Source organism: Bos grunniens, chromosome 14 (assembly GCF_055505025.1).
Source record: "Bos grunniens cultivar Pamir isolate PY7600 chromosome 14, Bosgru_T2T1.0, whole genome shotgun sequence".
Classification (NCBI taxonomy): Eukaryota; Metazoa; Chordata; class Mammalia; order Artiodactyla; family Bovidae; genus Bos; species Bos grunniens.
The window spans coordinates 75,457,815-75,485,587 of record NC_141178.1 but is presented as its reverse complement, the minus strand read 5'-3'; the positions used below and the strand labels follow the sequence as shown (position 1 = coordinate 75,485,587).

The 27,773-nt window shown below is 53.1% G+C and overlaps 1 protein-coding gene across 6 annotated transcripts in view; it reads left to right on the top strand.

Annotated features, from left to right (window-relative positions):
* NDRG1 (N-myc downstream regulated 1) overlaps nt 1-27,773 on the top strand; it is a 61,794-nt gene that overhangs the window by 9,665 nt on the left and 24,356 nt on the right. For 4 of the 6 annotated variants that reach the window (XM_086335578.1, XM_086335579.1, XM_086335580.1 and 1 more), the window contains 4 exons: nt 8,603-8,683; nt 12,576-12,611; nt 25,761-25,866; nt 27,571-27,691. In XM_086335578.1, coding sequence (XP_086191704.1) covers nt 8,621-8,683; nt 12,576-12,611; nt 25,761-25,866; nt 27,571-27,691 — 326 coding nt within the window. In that variant the 5' untranslated portion in view covers nt 8,603-8,620. The remainder of the gene's footprint in view (nt 1-8,602; nt 8,684-12,575; nt 12,612-25,760; nt 25,867-27,570; nt 27,692-27,773) is intronic. The other 2 variants (XM_086335582.1, XM_086335581.1) reach the window with 1 other exon arrangement.

Here is a 27,773-nt window from a genome sequence, read left to right as displayed (position 1 = left end):
AGAGGAGGATATTTGCTCCAGAATGATGGCTGGGGGAGAGCAAAAGAAAGAAGGGGGCCACATTCCTCATATCTCCAGGGTCTGGAGTAAATAGCTTTTATTTGGTTAAAGTGCCTTGTGATTTCAAGGCATCTCCTTGTTCCTTTGAGACAGGAGACATCCTTGCTATTTCTCAGATCAGAAGACTGAGGCTTGAGCAGGTCCCTTGCTGGTCCAGAATCAAGTGATGGGGCTCCGTTCCCGGTGGGCCACCATGGACCATTCCCTGCAGCATTATCCTTTGAGGCTGCCCAGGCCCTCCTCTATCCATCTTTGGAACCTGGACTTGGTTTCTTGGCTTCATTTCAGGAAGCCCTTCCTGACTCCCTGATCTCAGTCTGGGCCCAGCCCTGCCCTTTCTTTCTCTTTAAGTTTGGAGACAGACACAGGCAGGTTGGCCGTCTCTGCTGCGGACCCGGCGGAGGTCAATTCCCTGGACGCTCGCTTGACCCCTGCTGCGCCAGTCCAGGCTTGTTGGAGCAGGGTGTGCCGCAGGAGTGTGATCGCCAGTATGCGGACCCCACTGCTCCAGGGCAGACACCCTGTGAGAAGAGACCTGGCAACCCTGGCAACCCTGGCACCCTGACTTGGCGCTGCCGAATAGACCTGATTACAGAGTGTGGATCCACACACAGGTTTCTCTTCCACCCAGTCCTGATCTTCATACCGTATATTTACCGAAGACCTGCCCACCTGGGCACCGTCTCCAGGCATTTCCAGTCCAGCAGAGGCATTCCTCCAACTGAGGGGCTAGGAAGTGGGACTCCTTAGCAGTCTGGGGGATTCATCTTTTGTTTTATAAATTTTTTTTTTTCCTCCTTAAACCTGTGGAAAGCTCTGTACCTATAAACGATATGCCCATGTACTGCTCTGCTTAAAGAGGTGGATGGGGACCTTTTTTAAGGAAGAACAGGGCTCCATTCTGTTCCCCCATCTCTACCCCCAACTCCACCTATTGGCTTTGAGAAGGTTCTGGGCAGCTCTCTCTGAATGTGAGTGTGAGAGTCATTCCGAAGAGGTAGATAATTCTGAGGACTCTCTTAGCTGGGAACCCTCCCCCTCCTCTGCTCTTCTTGTTAATCATTGAACTTGCCTGCTTTCTCCAGTGAGCCCTCCCTGACTTCCCCCTCCAGGCAGGCCAACTGGGTTGGGTGCCCTTCTTGGATCATTCTGGGTTGTGTCTGCTTAATTACCCTTTTGCCGTAGACCGGAGAGTGCACTTAGTAGGCAATCAGTTAATATTGGTTCAAGTAGTAGTAGCATAGTTGCTTCAGTCGTGTCCAACTCTTTGTGACCCCATAGACGGCAGTCCACCAGGCTCCCCTGTCCCTCGGATTCTCCAGGCAAGAATACTGGAGTGGGTGGCCGCTCCCTTCTCCGGGGAATCTTCCCGACCCAGAGATCGAACTCAGGTCTCCTGCATTGCAGGCAGATTCTATACTGTCTGAGCCACCAGGGAAGCAATGTTGGTCCAAAGGATACCTCCATTTACTAAGGAAATAACCGTGGGCCCTGTTGTGTAGGAAAGATCGGAAGGTCATCCAGAGGGTAAGAGCAGCAAGACCAATTCGGGGAAAGATTCTTTCAGTGTGGCAGTTGTCCCATCTCGGGGACAAAGGGTTGTGTAGGAGGAATCTGCCTCCACGTCCCATGCTAACGCTGGCTCCGTCTGTGTGCTTTCCACACATTATCTCACAGACCTTCCAGTGCTGCTCGTGTTTGTCTTGCAGATTCACAGAAAAAGCCTCTCACCCACCCAGCATCCTCCTTTAGACTTCCGTTATCCTGCGCGTCCCCGCAGACGGTCTGGTCTTCTCTCTGCCAGACAGGTGGCTGGGCTGCCAGACCTCCACGGAGAACCGACAGGAAGGTCCTGGGTCGTGCTGTGGAGCAGCGGGTGGGGTGAGGACCACGTGTGGGCCCCTCCCTCTTCCTGCTATTGTGTCCCAGACTTTCTTGCTAGTTCTGTGCTCTGGCCCAAAACAGAGAAGTTGCCTTTGGTCTCCAGCCTGGTACCCAGGGAATGGATGCAGCTGGGGGGTGCCTTCTCTTTAGTGATTTCTTTTTTAGTCTTTCAATATCAGACAGTCTGTTGGATGCTGCTGAGGTTCAGCCTCCAAGCAGAAGCACCCAGGGCCTCTTGAAGGAATTCTGATTGTCTGATCGTCTTTTTTCATTTTATAGACTTTTGAAAGCCCTGTTTTCTATCTCCCTTCCCCTCAACTGGGGAACTTTCTAGAAGGTCCAGTGAGTCCGGCCATTATTGTTTACTAGGTTGATTACATAAGAAAAACATTGAGAGGCCATCAGCTTCTTCACCCTCCTCGAAGGCTTGGGTTTCAGAAGGTCCAGAAAACATCACGAGAACCCGTGGACTGCCTGGTAGCTTGATTTCAGAATCTCTTTGGCAAAGAAAAGACCAAAGGACATGTCCATAGCAAGGTGCGGGGAGGCAGGGCGTACCCCAAGGCTGCCTTTCTGGAGGTTAATGCAGACGGGACACTGTTCTCTCAAACCTTCTGGAGTTGACTGTACTCGGAGAGGATGTTATGGCGAACATCAGCAGCGTCCATTGATCCCCTGCCCGCCTTTTAAATTTTGTTCTATAAAGAGCCCAGTGTGCTGGAAAAAAACATCGCTTTCACGTGGCTTGGAAACCAGGCGTGTTCTGGAGGGGACAAAATCTGGGCCAGTGGCTGACAGTAACAATCGATGCAAGCTTATCAACAGTTGTTCCTGGTTCCCCTCTCTCTCTGCTTCACTGGAGGACTCTGGGAGGCTGTGATCTGCCTGTCCCTGCCCTGCCCACCTGCACTCACTCCAAAGGATGGAGTCTAGGCCTTTAGGAAGTCACACAGGCCTTGGCGTTTGAGCCTCAGATTACCCACTCGTAAGCTGAGGTGATCCAATCCACATTCTCCCAGGGACCTCCTCCAGGAACAAACAGAATAATGCAATGAAGCTTTTTTCTGAAGTATTGAATATGGCGGATCCCTTCTATGTGTTGTGAAGGGAGAATGTCTAAGATGTGGACTTTGCTCGCAGCCTGGGCCTCTGGTGGTGACTCAAGGGGGCTGTGTATGGTGGAGAGAGAAACACGTGACTCCGCCAGCTGATCCACACAGGAGAAGTCTCTGGGTGTTTCTGTGCTTGACGCCCCCCGCCCCCGCCTCGGAGGGGCTTTAGGGGCTCAGCAGAATTTGCCAAAGAGGAAGGGCAAATGCCCCCTCCAGGTGGCTTGTTGGAGGAATGCCAGAGCTGGTGGAGGACTCCAGTCTTAGGGACGAGGAGGAGGTCCCGGCTGGGAGAAGAGGGTCCTTCAGGTTCCCAGGACAGATGACCTGAGCGGAGCCATGCTGCAAGAGGCCCTCATAGCACCCCAGGGGGCACCTCCCTTTTGTCTGCATGTAGCACCTTCCTGCCTGGGCTCCCATCCGTCCTGAGTTTTGGGGACTATGTGATGTGCATAGAGGGCTTCTCAGGTGGCTGAGCAGTAAAGAATCCAGTTGGCAGGAGACACAGGTTCGATCCCTGGGTCAGGAAGATCCTCTGGGGAAGGAAATGGCAACCTGCTCCGGTATTCTTGTCTGGAGAATTCCATGGACAGAGGAGTCTGGCAGGTCACAAAGAGCTGGCATGACTTAGCGACTAAACAAGAACAACGGTGTCTGTAGAACACTTGCCACATATTTTGTAGATGGGAAGCCGAGGCCCAGGGAGGGGATGAATGGCTTGGGAACAGTCATGTGGCGGGAGGGGCAGGTTTCCCACGCGCCAGCTCCTAAACAGTGTTCCCACTGCTCCATCAGGGCTTGTGAGAATCCCAGGCGCTGTCCGTCCCCTTGCTCTCAGGGTGACTGGCTAACAGCTCTCACGTGGCCTCACGGCCTGAGATGCCTTCGCTCACTGCCTTCCCAGTCCCCGAGGTCACCTTCTTCGCTCCTCTGAGCAAATCTCAGTCTTGGCTTTGCTGGAACCCATGGAGTTCAGCTCATTGCTGACTGGCTCCTGGGTCCGTTGAACTGGAAAGGTATTTGCCTGCGCCGCCCCCCGCCCCACCTGCCCCTGCCCCTTGGGCCTTTGTTACTCATTGACCCGAGTGGTGGCGCATTGGGTCTGATTGCTAGAAACCCATGTGACACCTGCTGGACCTTTTTTCTGTGTCCTCTCCTGGCTGGGCCACTCGGGGACTAAGAATGTTTAAAATACAGACCGTGTCCCCACAGATGGCCCTGGGTCTCTGAGGCAACCAGGGAAGTGCACTGATTAATGAGGCAGTTATTTGCCCGATTCTGTGTGCCATGGTTGCATTGAAGGCCTCCCACTACTCTCTGGGAGCAGGAGTTGTTATGCCCATTTTACAGATGAGCAGACTGAGGCTCAGAGGTTAGATCGCAGAGCCAATCAATGGTAATGTTCAGGTATGACCCTCAGATCTCCCCCCGCCTCCCCACTAACTCCTGGCTGCCTTTCACTTCTGCAATATTGATTTTCTCAGAATTCCTTCTGGGCAGGCAGGTGGGAAAGGAAGAAGTGGTATAAACCAGTCTGGCAGCTGGTGTTGTGACCGGGAGCTCTGCTGTGTGCACTGAGTGGGATTTTGGCAGGAGACCTCATTTCCTGTGTGGAGTGGCTTCCCTCTGTGCTGAGACAGAGCCCACCCTACAGGATGGCATAGGGGGCTGGAGTCAGACACCCAGGCTCCCACCACCCTGCCCGGTGCGGCCTGGCCCCCTTCAGAACTGCCACCTGCAACCCTCCGCCCCTGCAGGGTTGCCTGGGCCTCTGCAGCCCTACGTCCTGCTCTGGGACTTTGCAGGAGGCGGTGGAGAAGGGCAGGCTTGGCATCCGGCGCTTGGCCTCAAACCCAGGGAGAGAGCTTGTTGAGCCCAGTGGGGCTGCAGGTTGGCTGCGGGGGGTGACCCCAGGTGTGGGCACCCTCTCAGTGGAGCCTGAAGGGGACGGGGCAGGGCACCAGCCCTGGCACCCAAACCAGGTCACCTCCTGTCTATGCCTGACTTGTCACATAGTCGGGTCTCACCACAGAGCTGTGATAAGTCCTTTCTTGATCCACTCAGTGTCTGCACATACAACTGCTGTGCAGGAAAACCACCTCCGAGTAAACCTTCCTACTGCACATGTTTCCTGGAACTCAGAAGGGCTCTGAGGGCTGGTCTTGCCTCGTGGGGGGCAGACGATAGGGATGGGGAACACGAGGTGTCCCTGGCTTCATCTAAAACGTGTCAGCTTTCTTCTCAAAAACAGTTTTATATATTGAACTTCCTTATAAGATTTCCTTTAGACCCCCAGCTTCTGAGACAAAAGTTTGCAATGTTTATTGATGGATGCAACAGAGACGGGGTTAAGGGCTGGCCTCAAGGGGCCTAAGTCTGCCGAGATGGACTGAGAGCACCCTAGCTCAGAGAAGGGGGTAGGGGGTGTGGGGGCCCGGGGCTCAAGGTGCACCTTCTACAGCCCGTTTGTGTGGTCTTGGGAATCGCAGGCGGTGACCTGGCTGGAGGTCCTGGCTGAACTCACTTGTCGGGACGTGTCCAGTTACAGTTATGAGCTACAGGCTGCCCCGGGCCTGCGGGAACGGCACCTCCTACCCACCCCCACCCCCCCCCGGGAACGAGGAGAACCTGGAGTGTTCTCTGCTTTATCTGGTCTCCCTGCAGACTTCAGAGCCCTGGGGTTCTCACTGGCTGCTTGGTCTGGGCCCAGGGCATTTCAGCCGCTTCACTCCTGGGGCCAGATAATTCTGCTGTGGGGGTGCCCTGTGCCCCCGTGGGGTGGTCAGCAGCCTCCCTGGTCTACATCAGCTGGATGCTAGTAGCATCTCCCAGTCGTGCCGATCAAGAATGTCTCCGGACCTTGCCAGATGTGGGGGACAGAAGCACCCTCGTCTGGACAAACACTGTGATAGTCCTCTGTGAGCTCCTTTCTGAGTCTCCCCAGGGCCCTGAGCACATGAAGGGTGGGGCTCCCTGAGGCCTCCTCCAGCTTCCAAAAAAGGAGCAGTTCTCAAATACTGATGTTTAAGGGGGATTCACCAGTTTTCAAGCCACTGTCTCCTGGGGTCTGGGAAGCTGAGTTCTAGGAGGAAAAGAAGGTGTGGGGTAAAGGGATTTCTCCGGGAGCATGTTTGGAAAGCCAGGAAAGCTGGACCTGAACTCTTTCTGGTTCTGAGGGAGGGTGAGAGGGCAGGTGAAGGCTGATCCTCCAGTGGGATCACACTGGAGTCAAGCCAGCCAAGGAGACCTGACCACGCTGGGCTGAGCTGCAGCCTGAAATACACGTGGACCTGTTTTCGAGGCGTTTCACTCCTGTGGTTTACTAAGCCACGTAAGAGCGAATGTAGACAGAAACATGGGTCTCCCAGGTGGTGCAGTGGTAAAGCATCTGCCTGCCACCACGGGAGACGCACGAGATGTAGGTTCGATCTCTGGGTTGGGAAGATCCCCCTGGAGGAGGAAGGGGCAACCCGCTCCTATATTCTTGCCTGGAGAATTCCAGGGACAGGGGAACCTGGCAGGTGACAGTCCATGGGATTGCAGGAGTCGGACACGACTGAGTGATCAGTTGCTGTGAAGCTGCATAAAAGCTGTGCATCTGTCTGTTCATTCTGTCTGTTGTGATGCTAGGGGCTACAGGGAGGGAAGGGAATGAGCCAGGTAGGCTACCTACCTGTCCTGGAGAGCTGGCAGGTGGGGACGGAGGCCCAGGGATAGCCAGAGACCCTGACTTCACCCCTGGGTTCTGAAGGAGCCCCTGTGACAAGCTCTTAGCGTTGCCAGAGCCGTGAGCTTCTGGAATGCTCCCTGGCCTGTGTAGGCGAGGTGTCCCATGGCCAGGGTCTCGGGACCGTGAACACGCTGAGTTAGCAAGGCCGGCAGACCTTGGCTTTTCATGCCTCCTGCCTCCGAGCTGGCAGCCGCCCAGGAATCCTCGCAAATATAAAACCGACTTTGTTTTCGGAATGTTCTGGAGCCTAGACTCCAGAGGCTGCATAAAGGCATTCTTGTGGGGCTGGTTATCTACTGGGGCCCTAGACCAGAGCGTCCCAGGGGATCTGCCCACAGAGCACCATGTGCTGGCGTGGGGGGAACGTGTGGGGCGGCCCCGCTCTGTCGCCCGCTGACCCCTGAGAGGTGTTTTACAAAGAGGGTTCCTCTGGGTTCAGGGAGCTGGGCCCTCAGAGGAGCTGAAATTGAGACGTTCAGAGACCTGTGCTCTCTGTCTGGCTATTACATCTGTGGAGCCATGAAGAGTTTGGGGCGAGGTCCCCACTCTGGAAACCAGCATGTTTTCACCCAATTCCTGATTCAGAATGTCTGGGTCTGTGACCTGGTGGGGGTCCCTGGTCTCCTGTCACTTACTCCTTCACTCCCATCTCTTCAGCTCTGCCTGTAGCACCTACCCCTCCTTCTGAGCTCATTACACCTCACCCCAATACTGGGCATGGGGAGCTTCAGACTCTCAGCTTGACTCTTCACCCCTAAGAAGAAATACTGATGCTTCCAGGTCCCTGATTGAGCCCCCCAGGAGGGAGTGTGCTCAGGACCTGTCACCCCCCAAGCCTTGGTCCCCAGGGAGGTCAGTTACGGTGGCATTTCCACTGCTGGAACTCCACTCCGTCTTGCTCTTGTGGTTCTCCTGCAGCTGGCCCGGCATCAGACCCCGAAGGGCCCCTTCTGGCCCACCCCGATCTCTGCCCCCACCCCGGCCCCCCACCCCTGCTTTCCTGCCCCCGCTCTGGCTCATCAAGTGCTTTGTGCCTTGAAGATCTTTTTTCTTTCACAGTCTTCCCAAATGCTCCGTCCTGTCATCTTGGCTTGAGATAGTCCCTTCTCCTGCCCGCTCCCCCCACCCCACCCTAGCAGGGAGCAGAGTACCCTGCCCAGAGATGAACATGGGGCTGTCTCTGTGGCCGTCCCTCTGTTGGGGATATCTCACTGGTGTGGGGATGAAGAGGAGGGAGCTAATGCCATGGCTCCCCATGGCCGGCCTCCGGGACCTTCTGTCCCCTTTTGCTTGTCAAGCTGGGGCTGTCTGACTTCAGGATGTGGCAGCGACGTGGGTCTCCTTCTAAAGTGCAGAGAAAAACATCCGTCCTTGGTGTGGTGGGTGGGCCTGGCCTGGGTGTCAGGGCCTGGTTTTTGAGTGCCGTGGTGGTTAGGTGGCTAAGTTGTGTCTACCTCTCGTGACCCCATGGACTGTAGCCTTGTCAGGCTCTTCTATCCGTGGGATTCTCAGGCAAGAATACTGGAGTGGGTTGCCATTTCCTCCTCCAGGGGATCTTCCTGACCCAGGGATTGAACTTGAGTCTTCCACATTGCAGGCAAAGTCTTTACCGACTGAGCTGTCCAAAAGCCTCAGTTTCCTGTCCCAGGAAACAGACTTCCCTCCATCCCCAGGGGCAAGACTGGGTCGGGGTGGTGGGCGGGAGGTAGAAACTGCTGGTCTGGGGAGTGAAGGCTTCCTCCCTGGCCTCAGTTTTGCTTCTGTCTGGAAACACCTAGCAGCCGGAATTGCTGACCCCCTGGCCTCTGTCTCTGTGCAGGCACGTGACATCAAGGACATGTCTCGGGAGTTGCAGGACGTGGACCTCGCCGAGGTGAAGCCTTTGGTGGAGAAAGGGGAGGTAAGTGGAGAAGCCCTGGATACACCCCCTCCCATCCCCACTCGTATATGGACATATGTGTGTGCACAGTAGGAACACACATCCATGCACACATGTGTGCATACACATGCACACATACGCATATGTCCACTGCTTCCTGGTTTCCACAGGTCACCTTGTCCTGTTGCAAAAGGCCAGGAGGTTCTAGTTCAGGCCCCAGCTTGGCTGGCAAGGGCTAAGGTGCCTCGCCCACCTCTGGCCTTTCTGTCCTCACCAATCTCATTGGTAATGAGAGGGGCACTGGACCAGAGTTCCTCCAAGCACCTCCACCTTCAACATCCTGTGGTTCTAAACCTGCCCCTGAAGCCCGTTGCCCAGCGGCTCTGCCCCACCTCAGTGGGTGAGGGACCAGACTGCCTGGGTTCAGGTCCTGCCTGCGACACTCTGCTGCTCCGTGACCACTGGCGAATCCTTCAACCTCTTCATGCTCCAGGTCCCCAACTTTAAAAACCAGTGACCCTAGGACTAGTGTCATGGGGCCAGGGTGAGGATGGAGGGGGTTAATTCACGTGGAGCAGTTTGAAGGGGACCAGCTGTGCTTGTGTTCTCGTGTTGCTGCAATTATCACCTTCTTTTTTTGGCCAAACCTTTCAAGTCAACAAGACCTCCTTGTTGGAAGCAGACTCCCCTGCCGTATAGCCTAGCCTGGCATGATCCGTCCTGGACTGGCTGTGGATGGATGTGAGAAACCTTTTCGTTTTCATGGTCGACACTGTATTTTTAAACCATGTTCACATCCCAGTTCTCACTGAGTTTTGTGACTGCCTGTGCTGAGACACCTTTTGTAAAATGTAAAGCTTGGGTTCAAAAGTGGGGTTACTTTGAGGTCAACTAAATGCTTTCCAGAGTAATAATTAACATACACCAGCCCCGCCCTGCATGTGGGTTTCTGGACTAATCATACTTCATAGGTTATTTCCTGCTAAATTAAAGGATAAAGCTATGGCTGATCAGACACTAGGTTCTGTGATTGTTCCCATTTTACAGACGAGGAAGCTGAGTTTCCGGGAGGTTAATTTGTCCTTCTTTGTCGGTCACATGGTTACAAAGTGTGGGGCGTGGAGCCAAACTCAGGCCAACTACCACTGGCAAATGGACTTATTCATTTAATTCCTTTATGACTCTGCACGTGGCTGCTCTGTCTTAGGTCCATTATTTCGTGGACTTTTCTTTTTTTAGCTTTTTATTTTGTATTAGGGTATAGCTGATTAACAATGTTGTAATAGTTTCAGGCCAACAGCGAAGAAACTCAGTCACACATTTCCATGTATCCATTCTCCCCCAAACTGCCCTCCAATCCAGGCGGCCACATACCATTGAGCAGAGTTGTATTATACAGGCCTTGTTGGTTATCCATTTTAAATATAGCAGTGTGTGTATATCATGGACTTTTCTTAATGAAGGTGAGACGCATCTTTCTATTTTCCATTATATAGATAATGGAAACTCATTTTGATGGGAAGAGAATTTCCCAAGGTCGATTGGATAGGATTAGAAGCCAGACCAGGGGAAGCTGCAGAATCCTCGATATCATTCCCACATGAGGGGTCTGCAGACGTCTTCTGTAAAGGATGAGTTGGAAGGTGTCCTAGGCTTTGAAGACCCATGGTCTCTGTTGTAACTACTCAGTTTTACAGTTACAGCCTGGAAGCTGCCCTAGGCAGTATGGAAGCCAATGGGCTTACTGTGTTCTAATAAAACTTTATTTACAAAAAGAAGGTGGAGGAAGGTAGAGGCCCATAGTTGGCCAACTCCAATACTGTTCACTATGTATGTATGCTTCAAATCCATTTCCTCTTCTGACTGCATCTTTGACACAGTCTTGAAAAAAAAGAAAAAAAGAAACAGAAAAACTCCCAGGTGATGCAAATACATATTAGCATCTTTTGAAAATAATTTTGTTTATTTATTTGATTTATTTTTGGCTGTGCTAGTTCGCTGCTGCTGCCTGGGCTTTTCTCGAGTTGCGGTGCGGGCTTCTCACTGCGGTGGCTTCTCTCGTTGCAGAGCAGGGGCTCTCGGGCACATGGTTTCAGTAGCTGTGGCTCCCGGGCTCTAGAGCACAGGCTCAGTAGTTGGGGTGACGGGCTTAGCAGCTCTGAGGCGTGTGGGGCCCTCCAGGACCAGGGATCTAACCTGTATCACCTGCACGGGCAGATGGAGTCTTTACCACTGAGCCATCAGGGAAGCCCCATATTAACATATTCTTATCCCTCCCGCTTTGAAAAACCACATGCAATAGTATACCACATTTGCTTTGTTTGCTTAATCACCTATGTCGGAGACCTTTCCAACACCAGTCCATAGGGTACTTGCTTCTGTCTTTCCAGCGTCTCAGTCCTCCACCACGTTTGTTTGACCAGGGCCCTGTATGTGGACCCCTGGGGCCACGTTACTGTTCCCAGCAGAGCTGCAGGTATTCATAGACTCTTTGGATCCTGCATGTTCATCGTTTCATACACGTGCAGGTCTTAGATAAATTCCCCAAGTGGCATCGCTGAGTCCAAGGGTACATGCATGTTTACACAGCGCGTTTATACGTTTTTAGGCGGCCTAGTGCTGCCCTTGGAAAATTTTATTTCTGAAATAAACATCTAGGAGGTTATTAACTCCAAGTTACATGTCAGTCTGTCTCTAAGTAGATACTGGCCTTTTCTTTCCAGGTTTAAATGGAAGTAAGCCCTTCATTTCCTTAGACTGACTGAGCAAAGTGTCTTTAATTAGGTTTGCTGATGTCCATCCTCAATCTGAATGACAGCTGCACTCTTGTTAACATTGTGAAGGTTAGGGTTGTACAAAGCAGCTTTTCTACTCTCTCCTGTCAATACACACGCACACATACGCACACATACACAAAGTATGTTGGCCGCCATTTGCTTCCACTTGAATTTATCACACTCCCTCTGTTCTTAACCCCAGCCCCAGGAGATTTGAAGCTATTTATATATATATATATTTTTTTTTTTTTTTAATTGGAAGAAAATTGCTTTACAATGCTGTGTTGGTTTCTGCCATACAACAATGCAAATCAGTCATAATCATACATATATCATCTCCTTCTTGAGTCTCATGCCCACCCCCCATCCCGCCCCTTACTTTAATCTCCTTCAGCAGTTGGGTGTTACAATTTTAACTCCCAGCCCCTGGCTGTTCAAAGGGGTCCCCTTCCCCTTTCCAGCACCTCTCTTTCCTTTTGCTCTGCTGAGCTGTCTTCTTGCGTGGTGGGTGGTGGTGGATCCAGCTGGGCTCAGCTTTCAGGAGGTGTTTGAACTCCATCCTGAGCTGGGAGGAAAGGGTGCCAGCATTGGCCGAGGGCGATTCCAGCCCCAACTTTGACCTGTACTTTCACTGCCACCCGGGGGATGAGAGCCCTTTTCCCATCTTCCTGGGCCAGGCCTGCCACTAACTCTGGTGAAAGGTGGAATTTGAGCTGGACAGTCAGGATTGTTGGATGGCGGGGAATGCTCTGCTCTCCTCCCATGAGAGGTATTTTAATCCAGATGGTGGGCTGCCATGGAAGAGATGTAAAGACAGTGACACGATCAAGTTCGAGCTTTAAAAGTGTAGCACATGGGTGGAGACAGAGACCAGTTTATAGGCAGTTGTGGTTAGCTTAGACCTTCAGATCTTTTTTACCAAGGTGCTAGTCAAAGAGGAATCCATCTACTGTGTCTCCTTTTTAGTTGGACTGCTATTCTTTGAGATAAACAGTCTCTCTGGAAAGAAATAGGCTCCACAAAGGACCTAGGGTTGATATGATAGACTCAGGGCATGGGGAGGTCTGTGTGTTCGGACATTACTTCTCTGCCCTGGGAAAGTGATGAAACTGACCATCTCTCTTGTCTCTCCATAGACCATCACCGGCCTCCTGCAGGAGTTTGATGTTCAGGCAAGTAGAAGATGTGGCTTCCCTTCTCCCTCGCCTTTTCTGTCTTCTCCTTTCCCCTTTCTTCCATGGGTTAGATCCGTGTTCAGACGTTAGGGCTAAGGGGAGAGATGGAAGCCGATTCCCTGCACTCAGCTCCTTCTCCCCAGAGAGAAGTGGGTTTGAGTTCTGACCAAGGAAGCAGGAGCCAGTTAGCCTCTGTGAAAGCCGGACAGAGATCCAGCAGCCCCTTTGACCCTGCAGAACTGGGCAGAGCTGGGAGGCATGTGCCCAGGAAATGGCAAGACGTTGGGTGGGCTTGGGACCCTGTGATGCGAGGGGATAGGGGAAGCAAAGGTTTGATGTTCTTGGCTCCACATGGGAAAGTGAAACCAGCTTCTCTGTGGTCTTCCGGCTTCCTCTTTGCTCCGGTTTGGCATCGGAGCAAGATTGGGGGGGTGCCTCTGGAGGTTTGTCCAGGAACAGGCTTTCAGGAGAGGGGATTGACCTCTTTTGGCTGAGGGGTGGGTCAGAATCTCAGGGAATGTGAGTCTTGGACTCCTTATTCCAAAGCTGTGTGGGCCCCCACACTGTGCCGGGCCCTGGGGGTGGGGCCAGAAGCCTGAGCACATCCAGGTCACGTGGGCTTCCCGGAGAAGACAGGGCCTCATACAGGCCGGGCGTAGGCTGGCATGCTCACCTGGCCCTCTGCTTGCCCATCACATGGGTACCCCGGCTTCCGCCCCATCCTGAGTCCTGCAACTCCATCATACCGTTCACCTCCTTCCTCCCCACAAAGAGCAACTGGTCCTCCTGAATCTTGTATTTCAGTGATTGGCCTGCCATCCATCAGAGGCTGTGTATCTTGGCATTGTCTTTGGAAGGAAGGGGAAAGAGGGAGTGGGGTTGGAAACACTGGCTGGTGTGAAGTCAGGGAGGTGAATGCAAAGAGCACAGGCAAGGTGCATGGGCTTTAGTGTGTTTACAGGTCATCCTGGCTGTTCCTGAAGCCCACCCTGACCCCGGGCCCCGGGAAACCCTGGGGAATCCGAGGTGTTGGTTTCTGTTCAGCCATTTGTCCTCTGAGGTCAACACATCCCACTGTGTTATACTGCCCGTTCAGAACACACCAGTTGCACTATCATTGTGCACCAGGCCCTGACACCCAGGCAGACGTGGCCCCTGATCTCCGCAGGCACACCCCACTGAACCCCAATAGCTTTAGACAGCCCGGGTCACTGTCTTCATTCTTCAAGTTTAGGAAGCTGAGGCTCAGAGGTTAGGTGTGCCTGGTCCGTGGTGGCACAGCTAGTACTGTGCTCTTTGCAGTTTGACCGTGAAACCTGCTTTCACAGCCTCCTGGTAGCGTCTGTGTCAGGGCCGTGAGCAGGAGGCCTGAGCAACGGTTAGCAGCCACCATGTCCATTTACTTCAGAGGGGCACCGGCTTGGCTTGAAGGGGGCTCCGTGAGCTGGCAGGGAAGCTCCCTGCCCGAGGGAGGTCCTTGCAGCCTGGGGCCCTCGAGCCTCTCTCGCTGTCAACGGGTGTCTGGGGCAGGCCACAGGGACAGCTTGGGCCGGGACAGGTCGTTTCCACCCTAGGAGTTTGTGGTTAAAAGCAGCTGAGTCTAGAGACACCCTCGCATCCTTCAGGAGCGCCTCCCTGACTCGTCAGCCTGGGTTTACAGCATCGCTGCTGTCCCAGCCTCTCGGTACCCCTGCAGTGGATGCGCCCAGACCAGGGCTGGCATCTCCCCATGTTATAAATGAAGAAACTGAGCCACCCAGACAGTGAGACTCGCCACGGTCAGGCTGCAGCTGAGACATCGTGGCATCCTGAACGAAAGCATCTTTCCCCCTACCCTTTCTGAGTCAGGTCAACCGGATTTAATTCTAGCTGACATTTTCAAGGTATGTGCCTTTGAGCAAGTTACTCAGAACTTCTGAGCTTGTTACCCGCCATCTGTAACGCAACCGTAAGAATGGATGCTTTTGAGTACTAACTGTGTGCCAGGCAATGGCACCCCACTCCAGTACTCTTGCCTGGAAAATCCCATGGACCGAGGAGCCTGGTAGGCTGCAGTCCATGGGGTCACTAAGAGTCGGACACGACTGAGCGACTTCACTTTCACTTTTCACTTTGATGCATTGGAGAAGGAAATGGCAACCCACTCCAGTGTTCTTGCCTGGAGAATCCCAGGGACGGGGGAGCATGGTGGGCTGCCGTCTGTGGAGTCGCACAGAGTTGGACACGACTGACGCGACTTAGCAGCAGCAGCAGCAGTGTGCCAGGCACTGTTCTAAGCACCCTGCCCTTATTTAATCAAATATGTTCACTTACTCTTCATAAGAGCCCTGGTCGGGGCAGGGGGGTTCTGCTATCGTCTTATTACAGATGAGCAGTGCCTTCAAGTCACACAGCCAAGGAGGCCCCCCGGATTTCATGTTCCCCTCTCTCCTGGATGTAACTCAGACTCCAGTGCTGTTCAGGGCTGTGTTTACTGCTCAGGAAGCAGAGGCCACGCTCTCTGCAAGAATGCAGGTTACAGGCACGGATGGATGTGTGGAGGTGATCATTAGACTCTGAAGTCTGGGGACCTCCTGAGCCACCAGCTCCCTCCAGCACAGGTCCCTGGGGAATAGGAGGAAACGTTATCAGACCTCCAGGCACACTTTCTCCTCTGGGGTCGTTGCAGGTGGGAACGTCAGCCGGCTGGTCTTGGCTGAATCTGCAGCCCCTCTAGAGCTGGAAGCCAGGCCACCTGGTGGGCTCAGCCCACCTTTTGTGCAGAGGAACAGAGAGTGGGCCCTGGGATGGGTGGGGCTGCTCCCTAGGGTCTGAGACTTGAGCCAGGAGTGGAGGCTGTGAGTAACTCAGGCCCTGGGACAAAGGCTAGTCACCCACCCCCACCATCACCCGCTGTGTCTGGTTCCTCTTCCCACTGTGACTCAGACTATCAGCTCCCTGCCCTTCTAGGCCATCAGAGGGTGGGGAGACCTGAACCCCTCACTTCACTGGCTGCTTCAGCACCCAGTACACAGACCTTGGTCCTCAAGGAGCGGAGGGACATGGCCTCCTGTTATGCTCTTTATTGGGCTGGTTTAAGAAGAGAATCGGGGCTGGGAAGTCACTTGGCAGAGGTCCCCCTGCAGTGAGAGGGAGGTGGCCCCAGACCCCGGGCCTTCTCTCTCCCAGCTTTGAGAGCCTCCTGTTCTGCATCACCTGATGCCGCTGGCTTAGCGATGCTTCCTGTGAGCCGGGCCCTCTGCTAAGGGCTCCCCAGCCAGTATCTCACTTAACACCTCCACAGTAGCATAAGCAGAAGTGCCATTATCCCCATCACTCAGATGGGGAAACTGAGGCTGGAGGGTGGGACTGGGCATCACTCCCAAATCTGTCTAAGCAGAGAGGGAGCTTGTGCTCTTACTGTGTGGTCCACAGGCCGAGGTCTCTGTCTGTCCCATCCCCAGGCCAGAGCTCCGTCCACTGGTCTCTGTCTCAGGACACTGGGCATGTGGGGGCACCGGGGACAGTGGGAGGTAGATAGACTGCCTCCAGGCGTCCCGGGTTTAGCTCATCCAGACCCTCCTTCTACAGCGGGAGAAACTGAAGGACAGAGAGAGGGGAATCGCTTGTGCAGTGCTGTGCGGTGGGGGAGCTAACAGGGATGACATCGGATCCTTGTCTGGCCATTTCCCACCATTGTGAAGATAGGGTCCCAGGGTGGAAGGACTGGAAAGACGCAACAGCTACGGCAGCTGTGGCCCTGGTTATCTGGTGGGCTCCAAGGGCCGTGGGGCTGGAGCGGCAGTCCCAGGATCTGGCTGATCATTCCGGGCTGGGCTGGGCGGGGCCCTGGGCAGGGAGACGAGTCTACTTTCTCTGTCACTGAAATGTCAGCCCTTGTCCCTGTCCCCGTCTTCCGCAGGAAGCAGCCATCAGGTCTGTGGTTTTGCCTTCCTGCAGCAGCCTAGTAATGTCCGTCTCCCCCAGGGTTGAGGCCACAGAGTCACCCAGACTCAGCGTATTCAAGAGCCAGGTTTGCCCGTTCCTGGCTGCCTGGCCCAGAGCAAGATGCTTCACCTCCCTTAGGCCTCAGTTTCCCCATCTGCCACATGGGGACCTCCAGCTTGTATAGAGGAACCTGGCGTGATGTTTCCCAGTCAGTGTTGGCCCAATAACACACCCGGTTTTTCCAACTGTTTTTTGTGTTGAAATACATATGTAACGTAGGGGTTCTCTGATGGCTTAGCTGCAAAGACTCCTCCTATAATACAGGAGATGCAGGAGACACGTGGTCGGGACAATCCCCTGGAGGAGGAAATGGCAACCCATCCAGTATTCTTGCCTGGAAAATCCCATGGACTTTGGCTATGCTGGGTCTTAGTTGCAGCATGCAAACTCCTAGTTGTGACACGGGGTCTAGTTCCCCGATCAGGTATCAAGCCCAGGCCCCCTGTATTGGGAGCGTGGAGTGTGGAGTCTTAGCCCCTGAACCACCAGGGAAGTCCCCAGAACTCTTTCCATCTCGCAAAACTGTAACTCTGTCCCCATGAAATACTAATTCCCCATTCCCCTCCCTGCATCCTCTGACAGCCAGCATTCTGCTTCCTGTTTCTAGGAGTTTAACTGCTCTCAGTACCTCACATAAGTGGCATCATGCAGGATTAGCTTGTTTCACTTAACGTAACATCCTCATGTTTCGTCTGCACTGTAGCCAGTGTCAGCACACCATCCCTTTTTAAGCCTGAGTACTACTGCTCTGTTTTATGTCCAGGCTGCATCTTGCTTATCCTTTTATCCACCAGTGGACATTTGGGCTGCTTCCTTCCTTTGGGTGTCGTGATTAGTGCTGCTGGGAACACAGATGTCCAGCATTCATTCGTGACTCTGCTTTCAGTTTTGCATACATACCCAAAAGTGAAATTATTGGGTCCTCTGGTCATTGTGTTTGCTGTTCAGTCGCTAAGTGGTGTCTGACTCATTGCGACCCCATGGAGTGCAGCACGCCAGGCTTCCCTCTTCCCTGTCCTTCACTATCTCCTGGAGTTTGCTCAAACGCAGGTCCATTGAGTCAGTGATGTCATCCAACCATCTCATCCTCTGTCGACACCTTCCCCTCCTGCCCTCAGTCTTTCCCAGCATCGGGGTCTTTTCCAGTGAGTCGGCTCTTTGCATCAGATGGTCAAAATATTGGAGCTTCAGTTTCAGCATCAGTCTTTTCAATGAATATTTAGGGTTGATTTCCTTTAGGAGGGACTGGTTTGATCTCTTTGCGGGCCATAGATTTCTAAAATTTTGGTCATGGGAGGAACCTCGAAGACGTAGTTTGTCTGTTCCCCATGAAGATAATTCGTTGCTTTTGTGTCACTTGTGACCGTTTACAGAGCTCTGCCACTTGCTTCTGCCCCTGGCACAGGTGGGAGGCACAGCAGAGAACAAGGGTGGGGCCCACCCGTCTGCACCGGTGGACCTGAAGGTGGCTAGGGAAGGGTGTGGGGGGTTCTACATACTCTGGACATCAGCAGAGTGAGGACCTGAATACCGCAGAGGACGAAAGCCTGGGCAAGGGGCCGGGGAGGCAGGATGAGGGTCATCAGCCTGGGCCGAGCCCTCCCACTGGATCCCAGAGCTCTCCTGGGAGCTGGAGGCATTTTTCCGACTGTGCTTGCCTTTGTCCCTTTCACAAACGCCTGCTTTGTGCCTGGCATCGTCTTCGGTGCTGGGGATACAGGGGCGAGTGTGACAGGCAGTGACCCCATTTCCAGGGAAGTCAGTTCTAAAGGAGTATATTGCTCAGCACCGTTCTGAGTGAGCTGCCCGTTTGGCGTTCCTGCTGCTCACCACGAATCCTGTCTGCCTCTGACAGATGGACAGCCTGAGTGCACAGAGATTCAGTCACTTGCCTGAGGTCACGGTGTAGGGGGATTGGGGATAAAGCTGGGATTGCAGCCATTCCTCCTGAGTCCTTAGAAGCCGAGGTGGGGTGGAGTGGGGCACCTGTGATCCATTGAGCAAGATGACAAATTGGGCTACCGTCGGGGCTTGGAGGACAATGGCGCAGGCTGCCGTGATGGGGTGAGGACTTCGGCTGAGGGGTCGGGAAGGGCTTTTGGAGCAGGTGACACTGGACTGAGACCTGAGGGAAATGTGGACTCCCATGACAGAAGAGTAGGGACCGATCACCTATTCAAAGGCGACAGCACACGAAGAGGGCCCCCTGGCTCGGATTCTGAGTCTTCTTGCTGTAAGCTGCTGATAGACTCCACCTTACCGATTTGTTGTTTAGTCGCTGAGTTGTGTCCGACTCTGCGACTCCATGGACTGAAGCCCACCAAGTCCCTCCGTCCATGGGATTCTCCAGGCAAGAATGCTGGAGTGAGTTGCCATTTCCTTCTCCAGGGGATCTTCCCGACCCGGGGACTGAACCTGTGTCTCCTGCATTGGCAGGCAGATTCTTTACCACTGGGCCACCAGGGAAGCCCACCTTACCAATGAACCACAATATTTGAGCTAAATCTGAGTACCAAGTGACGCTTTGTCAAGGTTGCTTCCGAAAAGATCTTTGGATAAAACTATATTCATTTGGATTTGGCTCCTGGATCCGGTTGACTCACAATGTTTATGAAGGTTTCCCACAGATTTCCAGCAGTCTCTAAAACCGTGGGTGTGAGTCACTTCTGAAGGGCATCCTTTAGAAGATTCATCATACTGTAAAGGCTGATGTTCTCTGGGTCCTGACGGGTTACGGCTCACAGCGCCAGGAGCAGAGACTGACAGCATCTTGCTCAAGGGTAGCTGATGGGCGTCCCATCCCGGGGACTCGCCTGCACACCCTGACCTCAGATTCACATGGGCGCTCCTGCCTACGGTGGGCTTCAGCTTCTCTGATGAGCCAGGCCAGGCCCAGGCCTTCCCAGGTTCTTTTGTTGGAATCTTTTGAGACTTGCACCCTCATGCCTGCCTGACAGATGAGGAAACCGAGGCTTTCCCATGGCCAAGAGCTGTGAAGGGGCCCCACTGAACCCAGCTCTGCCTCAGATCGACTCTGTCAACCAGGACATATACTGCAGGACTAACCCCCAGAATGGCCAACCTACGTTTTATGGACTAGGTTCCAGTTTACCTTTGCAATTTTTTTTATCAGAAAAGATCTGGCCAGGTAGCTAATCCAAACAGTGCTCCTGTGGGTTTATGTTTAAACCCGGGACAGGGACCTGATGTAAGGGCTGGAGCATCGATGTGCCTTAACGGCAGTCCACTTTTACATGTTCATTTAGTTGGTCCTTAAGGCTCATGGAATAGAGTCCCTTCTGGGCAGTTCTTGGCGGTTGAGTTGAAGGAGGCTGCTCTTCTTCACTGTGAGTGTCCCAAAGCAGCCAGTGTTATTTTTCGAGGAATATTTGGTGCTTCAGCATTTTAGCCAAATGGGGGCCGACTCGTTTCCTTTCCCAAAGTGGTCAAGAACTTTGTGCGTGTGTGTGTGTGTGTGCACAAATCAAAATACATACAGTTAGCCCAAAGGTCCTCAGTAAGAAATAGCCTCATGGCTGCTGTCTCAGGAGACGGCTTAGCCTCCAGAGCTGATGGCATCTGGGCCTTATCTCATCCTGGCTGATGTCACCTGAAATTGGCAGTTTGTTCTGGCCTGGGTGCTGTTTTAGGGCAGGTCGATGGGTGCCCGGCCAGGCATGTGATATTCTGCCAGCAGTTCTTGAGATCCTGCTCTGTCCTTCACTTGGAGGGGCTTTAATGCCCTCAGAGCGTGGAGCTGGGTGGGCTGCTGGCCTGGGGTGCTGGGGCTGCAGGAAGGAAGTGGTTTGATCTGGCTCTGCAGAGATGGGTCTGGCATCAGCCTAAGCAGTAGTGTTTGCAAATTTGATGAGTGGGGAAAGTGGAAGTACTTTGAGTTCTGGTTTATTTTCTTTGGCTAGAATTCTAGAATCCGGGACTATCGGAGCTGGCAGATGCTTACTGATCCAGCCCTGCCCCTTCTGCTGCAGGTGGGGAGGCTTTGTGGAAAGCCCCTGAGGCGGGGTATTGTGTCCGTCCATTGTCTCAGGGCTTTCTTGCTAAGGTGGGAAGTGACCTTTGCTTTGCAGGTAAGAGACCAGAGTGGAGATGTTAAGAAACTGGTCAGAGGGTACTACTGCGATAGTCTTAAAGGTGGTCCCTCTGTCTATTTGGGCGCTATAAGAGCTGATGTCTTGAGCACTAGCTGTATGTCACACACTGTGCTGACCTCTTTTCCTGCATCATCTCACTTAACCCTCAAAACAATCCTTTACAAGAGGTATTGTTGGCATCCTTGTTGAAGGGACAAGGTCAGAGAGGGTGTAAGGGATTTGCCTAGGGTCACACAATGATAAGCTAGACGGCAAAGCCTGACTCAGTCCCTCGAGCTGGTGGGGGCGGCAGATCTCAGCTCACTGCTCGTAGCTCCCCCCGCCCAGGGGCTGGGTCACTTCCTTTGGCCCCTCTTGGTGGATTTGCTCTTTCTAATTCCTTCCACCTGGATCTTTAGTTATTTGGATGGTTTGATTTGATGTGGTTTCCATGGGAATCTGTGTTTGTGTGCTCACCAGGGATCTCCGGGCAATGAGCTGATGTTACCCGCAGGGCCTGGGGGTGGAGGGGATGGAGGGGGCTGGGCAGGAGGGGTGGGGGCTGGAGGGTCTCCTGGGGTCCCTCTCCTGCTCTGGAGCTCCCAGTCTGGTGGAGCTGGGCCTGCCGGGGTGGGGAGGGGGTCTGATTCCCGCCTGTAGAGGAGTTGATTTCCGCCCCCCCATCTCTTGAAAGCAGATCAACTCACAGGGAAAATGGAAACGGTGACCTTTTACGAATGTCTTTCTTTGCACACAATTGCTTCTTGTTTTCCTGCCCCCTGACTGAAGGTGGGCAGAACTCAGAGGCTTGGAAATCCTCAACCCACCGTTTTCCGTCCCCGCCTGCCCCCAGCCTCACTTCCGAGGAAGCCGCTGAGACAGAGCGTGACAGATGGCAGTGGCACGCATCTGGGTCAGCGCCAAGTGAGGCTTAACCCCTCTGCCCTCCTCCCAGGTTTCCTGGGAACACTGTCCTGGTGGAGGGGTCAGGAACGCCTCGCCTGCAGCAGCCTCGTGGTGGGGCTCCTATCGGCTCGCCAGGTCTGTCCAGTCCAGGCCATCAGACTGACCTCGTGTACACGCCCATCTCCTGGTCCTGAGGAATAAATAGGTGTCCTGGACAGAGCGGGTGCGGGTCAGCTCTGCCTCTGCTAGCCCTGTATCTTCAGCCCATCGCCTGACCTCCTAGGGGCTCAGTCTTCTAATCTGTAACAATGGGGGCAGAAGCACTGTCCCCGAGGTGTCATGACTGTCGCACTCTGTCACTGCTTCAGACTCAGCATGCATGCCTCCTATTTTTTTTTTAAAGATGTATTAGGATCTTTTTTTTTTTTTTTTAGTGACTACATAAGCTATATTTTTTTATTAATTTGTTTCTAACTTCTGCATATTGGGGAGCGTAGGAGAGCAACAGAGCAATAAATCAGTTTTAAAAAATCTGCTGTGATGCTGTTAACGGAACACAGGTTAGGCACCCTGTGTTCGGCTGCTTGCCATTCAAAAGCCAATCCTTGAGATACAAGGGTTGGTTGAAAAGGAAAGGTTGCTTTATTCAGGAGTCCAGCAATCTGGAGAGAAGGCACACTCATGTCCAAGAACCAACTCCAAGGATTCTGTTTGACTATAAACGTTTTTGAAAAGAGATGTATTAGAATCTTTTTTGTTTTATGTATCATTGGCTGGATGGCATCACCAATTCGATGGATGTGAGTTTGAGCACATTCCAGGAGTTGGTGATGGACAGGGAAGCCTGGCGTGCTGCAGTCCATGGGGTAGCAAAGATTCGGACACGACTGAGTGGCTGAACTGAACTGATCCTATGTTTTTGGTGGCACTAGGTCTTCATTGCTGCACGCAGGCTTTCTCCAGTTGAGGCAGGCAGGGGCTGCTCTTCCCTGTAGGCTTCTGTAGTTTTGGCACACGGGCTTCTCTGCCCCCTGGCATGTGGGATCCTCTGAGACTAAGGGTCAAATGCTCGTCCCTCGCTTTGGCAGGCAGATTCTTATCCACTGGACCATCAGGGAAGTCCCTCGGGCCTCCCTGTGCTCCATGGATGGCCCTCCTTCCCCTCTTCCTCTTTCTGTAATCCAAGAGAGGCTGTCCTCCTTGGAGACTTGGACTGAATTCCCAGGCCGTCGCCCTTTCACCCACTGCAGATCATTTCCTGACTGTAACTTCTTGACTGTTTCTCGATGTGATGACAACATTGAGGAAAGCTGAGTAATGGAGGGAGCATGACCTCTGTGAGATCTCCTTCTCTTCTAGATGTCCCAGTGGGCCAGAAATCAAGACTTAGAGGCCCAGGGGTCTGTCCAGAATCTTCACTCTATGACCTGCAGCTGTGTACCTTTGGGTGCCAGGCTTCAGCCCCTGGGACTGGCATTTGTCCTCTGTGAAATGGCTGTCCTAGGAGCACAGGGTCCAGACCTGGCTTTTTAGAGCTTTCCCAGAAGCAGATGGTATCCTTCTGTGCAAATACGATTGTGTCTTCTACAACGCACCCCTCCTGTCAGTCTTCATAACTCACGTGCTCCTTACCCAATGGGCAGGGCGAGATCAGTGGCTCAGCCAGGCCCACCCTTCCCCACTGTGCGCCCAGGCAGGGGACTGGGAAGATGGGGGAAGGGTACCTTATTTCACAAAAAGATGATGGTGGGGCCAGCCCTTGGCATTTTCTCCTGAGCCTTTGTTCTCATGATCTGGCTTTCTCACCTCAACAAGCCTTGACTTAATGCTGCACCATATGAGCCCCAAACCAGCTTTCTTTGCCTGTTGTTCCCAAGGGTGCCCTCCATCTGCAGGCCGTGCCTTGATGGAGGCTTGCTAGACTGAGGGGAGGGGCAGCCCAGTGCGCCAGCTGACTTGGAGCCTGGGTAAGTGTGTCATCCTCTTAGAGTCCAGCGTGCTCAGCGTCTCCCCAGCGCCTGCTGAGCAGGCGGATTATGGAGGGAGGTGGCGGCAGCAGAACTCAGAGCTCTCCTAGATCATTCAGCCAGTTGACTTAAACCCTGGGAGCTGGTCTTTGTAGCTTGACAGTAATTGTCTCTGGAGAGGCAACTGGAACAGCTAGCCTGCAGAGAGACATTGCAATGTCCAGTCCCTACCACGGTTTTAGTCTTAGGAGCATCTCCATAAGCAGATGGGTTTGTTCTTGACTTTGGTTTACGGCTGAGGGAAGGAATTCTCAGAGAAGTCTGGTAACTTGGCCAGGGTCGCAGGGTGAGTGTAGCATTGGAATTAGTATCATCGAACACACAGTACCCTAAAGAGGGTAAAGTTTGACATTTGTGCCGACCCAGAAGGACTAGTACAGCAGACCATAAATGTCACCCGTCTCAGACTTCTTCCAGCTTCCTGCTCTGTCATCCTGAGCATGGAGCTTTTGTCCTTATGCTCATAAGATCACTGCTGAATCCCCAAGCATCACATCTGTGTTCCAAGTAGTAGGCAGGTAGATGGGTGAAAGGAAAAACTCAAAAGGCCAAGTCTGACTCTTTAAAAAAAATTTCTCCTCAAAGCTCCAGAAACTTCTGCTGACATTTCAGCCAGAACTGAATCTTCTGACCACCTTTGGCTACAGTTCAGTTCAGTTTAGTCGCTCAGTCATGCCCAACTCTTTGGGACCCCATGGACTACAGCACATCAGGCTTCCCTGTCCTTCACTAGCTCCTGGAGTTTGCTCAAACCCATGTCCATTGAGTCGGTGATTCCATCTAACCATCTCATCCTCTGTCTCCCTCTTCTCCTCCTGCCCTTTCCAAGCATCAGTCTTTCCCAGCATCAGGGTCTTTTCCAGTGAGTCAACTGTTCGCATCAGGTGGTCAAAGTATTAGAACTTCAGATTCAGCATCAGTCCTTCCAATGAATACTCAGGGTTGATTTCCTTTAGAATTGACTGGGTTGACCTCCTTTGCATAAATCTCTAAGCACCTTCTCCAGGCCAGACCCTGTGGAGGGCAGAGTCACCCTTTCTCCCTGGAAATCTGCAGGCCGTTTGGGGAGGTGGCTAAGAAGCAGATACATGCCACTGGAAAAGATGCGACAAGGAAGAGGATATTAACTCCTCTGCCCTGAGTCCTGTCCAGGACAGCCCTCTCTCACCTGGCTCTGTTTCCCTGTCCAAGGTTATCTCCTCTGCTGAGGAACCCAGGGTGGGTGGCTGCCTCCTGTCTTACAGATGGATCTCCAGTGTCTCAGAGGGCTTGGGAAGAGGCCGAGCTTGGGTTTGAACCCTGATGCCCCAAGCCAGTGGGGACACTGCCCGGCCTGGCCTATTTTTAGAGGGCGCCATGTGGGTCAGCTGAAGAGACAATGGAGAATGCAGCCCCCACAATGAACCATTGTTCCCATGGTGGCTTTAGAGCCAGGGCTGGGCCCGGCAGATGACCTGTGGCCCCCACTGGGGGCCGGACCATACTGCATCCTCTGTGGATTTTTCCAGCGCTTGTAATGCAGGCACTTAGAGGAAGAGAGGGCTGGGGAAATGAGGGACTCATTTTTGGGGGGGCATAAGGCTGGGACCCCTGTGCTGAGGGCAGGCCTGGGTACTAGGAGGGAGCCTGGTACACCCAGTACCATCCCCTGTAAAGCACTCACCCTCCCCAGGAGGCTCTATTATACTTCCCATTTCATGGAAGCAAGGTACAGCCCAGGAGATGCTTCAGGTGTCTTCAAAGAGGAAGCCTTGTAAGACCTTGCATCACTCAGACAGAGATGGATGGAGAAGGGAGAGAGTTTTTGTTAAAAGCACAGATAATGAGCTTTTCTGCTGTCAAGGTGGAACCTGAGAATTGGGGTGTATTTCTTTATTTTTGAGTCAAGGTCTTCAGATTGGCAACCACTGACCGCAAGGGATGGGATGGGTGGGTTTCCGTGGTCACCCCCAGTCCATCTCTGCTTCTGTGAGTGATTTCTGTAGCCAGAGAGACCTGCCACTCAAAGCCCAGGACCAAATGAGAAGCTTCTGCAAACCGCAGTGGCACGCGCTGGGTGTCTGCAGGCAGTAATTACAGCCATACCATGGCTTCACGTCCCACATGACAGGCCCGTCTGTCTATTCTCTCCCCAGGAGCAGGACATTGAGACTTTGCATGGCTCCATTCACGTCACGCTTTGTGGGACCCCCAAGGGGAACCGGCCCGTCATCCTGACCTACCACGACATTGGGATGAACCGTAAGTTCTGAGGAGTTCTGGGTGAGCCAGTTCCCCCCAGGGCTGGGGGACACAGTCAGCTAGGAAGGGCGGCTGCGGGGGCGTCCAGATCTTTCTCTTTTGCTGGGACTTCCTGGAGCTGTTCTGGGAAGAACTCTCACTATGGGTGGTGCTAGTGACAAAGAACCCACCTGCCAACGCAGGAGACCAAGGAGATGCAGGTTCCATCCGTGGGTTGGGAAGATTCCCTGGAGCAGGAAATAGCAACCCTCTCCAGTATTCTTGCCTGGAGAATCTCACGGACAGAGGAGCCTGACGGACTATAGTCCACGGGGTCGCACAGAGTTGGACACGACTGAAGCAACTTAACATGCAGGGGACTTCCTGGAGATGTTCTGGGAAGAATTCTTGCTACAGACTGGACAAGCCTGGAGTGCACTGCCCAGGGCCTGGAGAGGCTGGGAGCTCAGGAGCCCTCTGCCATCAGCATGTGTGACAGGGACTGCTTTTAATGAAAGCATGCTGTAGATTTTCGTATTTTCACAGGATTGTGTAACCACCAACACAATCCGTTTTAGAGCAGTTTTGAAAAGTGAAGTGAAAGCGTTAGTTGCTCAGTCATGTCTGACTCTTTGCGACCTCCTGGACTATCCCCTCTGTCCATGGAATTCTTCAAGCGAGGATCCTGGAGTGGGTAGCCATTCTCTTCTCCAGGGGATCTTCCCGACTCAGGGATTGAACTCGGGACTCCTGCACTGCAAGTTCTTACCGTCTGAGCCCCCAGGGAAGCCTGTCCTTTTACCTGTCACCCAATCTCCCATGCCCTCCAACCCCTGGCCTCCACTCAGTCTGCCTTCTGTCCCTAAGATCTGCCTACTTGGGACGTTTTTTTATCAGTGGAATCACACAAAATGTGGGCTTCCTGTCTGGCTTTTTCTGATTCGTCCACATTGTACCATGTATTAGTACTCTGTTCTCTGAATGAGACCCCGAGGTGTGGACCCAGCACAGATGACTTATCTGTTCCCAGCTGTTGGACATTTGCCCTGCTCCCTCGTTTGGACTATTGTGCATATGCTGCTGCTGTGAATGTTTAGACTGTGGATTCTTATGATTACCAGGAAGTGTTACCAAAGGTGGGCTTTTTACTGATGGAGGGGGCCCGAAATAAGATCAGCTTAACATTACAGTTTCAGAAAGCAGAAATGGTACTGTGATGATTAGGAAGGAACTTATAGGCCTTCCTAGTCTAGTGTGTGTTGCAGGCTGGGTGTTTGCTCAATTCTTGATCAGCAGACTGCCTGACTGACATTTTTTTGCCACAGCTTCTTAAGACCCTGAGGCTAGGAGTGATGTCAGTCACGGAAAACTGATTTTGTCCTTCACTCTCATTCCTTTTATCAATCTCATCTTTTCCGACATGTCTTCCCCATAGCCATAACCATCTGTACCAGATCCCATGCTAGGTCCCTTTTTTAAAATTGTATTTATTGGCTCCACTGGGTCTTCATTGCTCTGTGCAGGCTTTCTCTAGTTGCAGAGAGCGGGGCTACTCTTCACTGGTGCGCGGGCTTCTAGCCTTTTATCAGCAGAGGACAGTGCGAAATAAAAGGTGACCATTCTTGAACGTTCCTTCTGTCTGCCGTGTAGGCGTGAAACAGAATGGACGCAGACTTCATTCCCTCCTAACTTCTTCCTCTGCTCTCTCGCCTGCCTCTTCTCCAGACAAAACCTGCTACAACCCTCTCTTCAACTCCGAAGACATGCAGGAGATCACCCAGCACTTTGCCGTCTGCCACGTGGATGCCCCTGGCCAGCAGGACGGCGCTGCGTCCTTCCCCACGGGGTAAGAGCAGGGAGCCTTGGGCCCCGGAAGAGGGGCAGGAAAGCCGTGCAGGGTGGAAACAGGCAGTGGGGGGAGGCCTTGG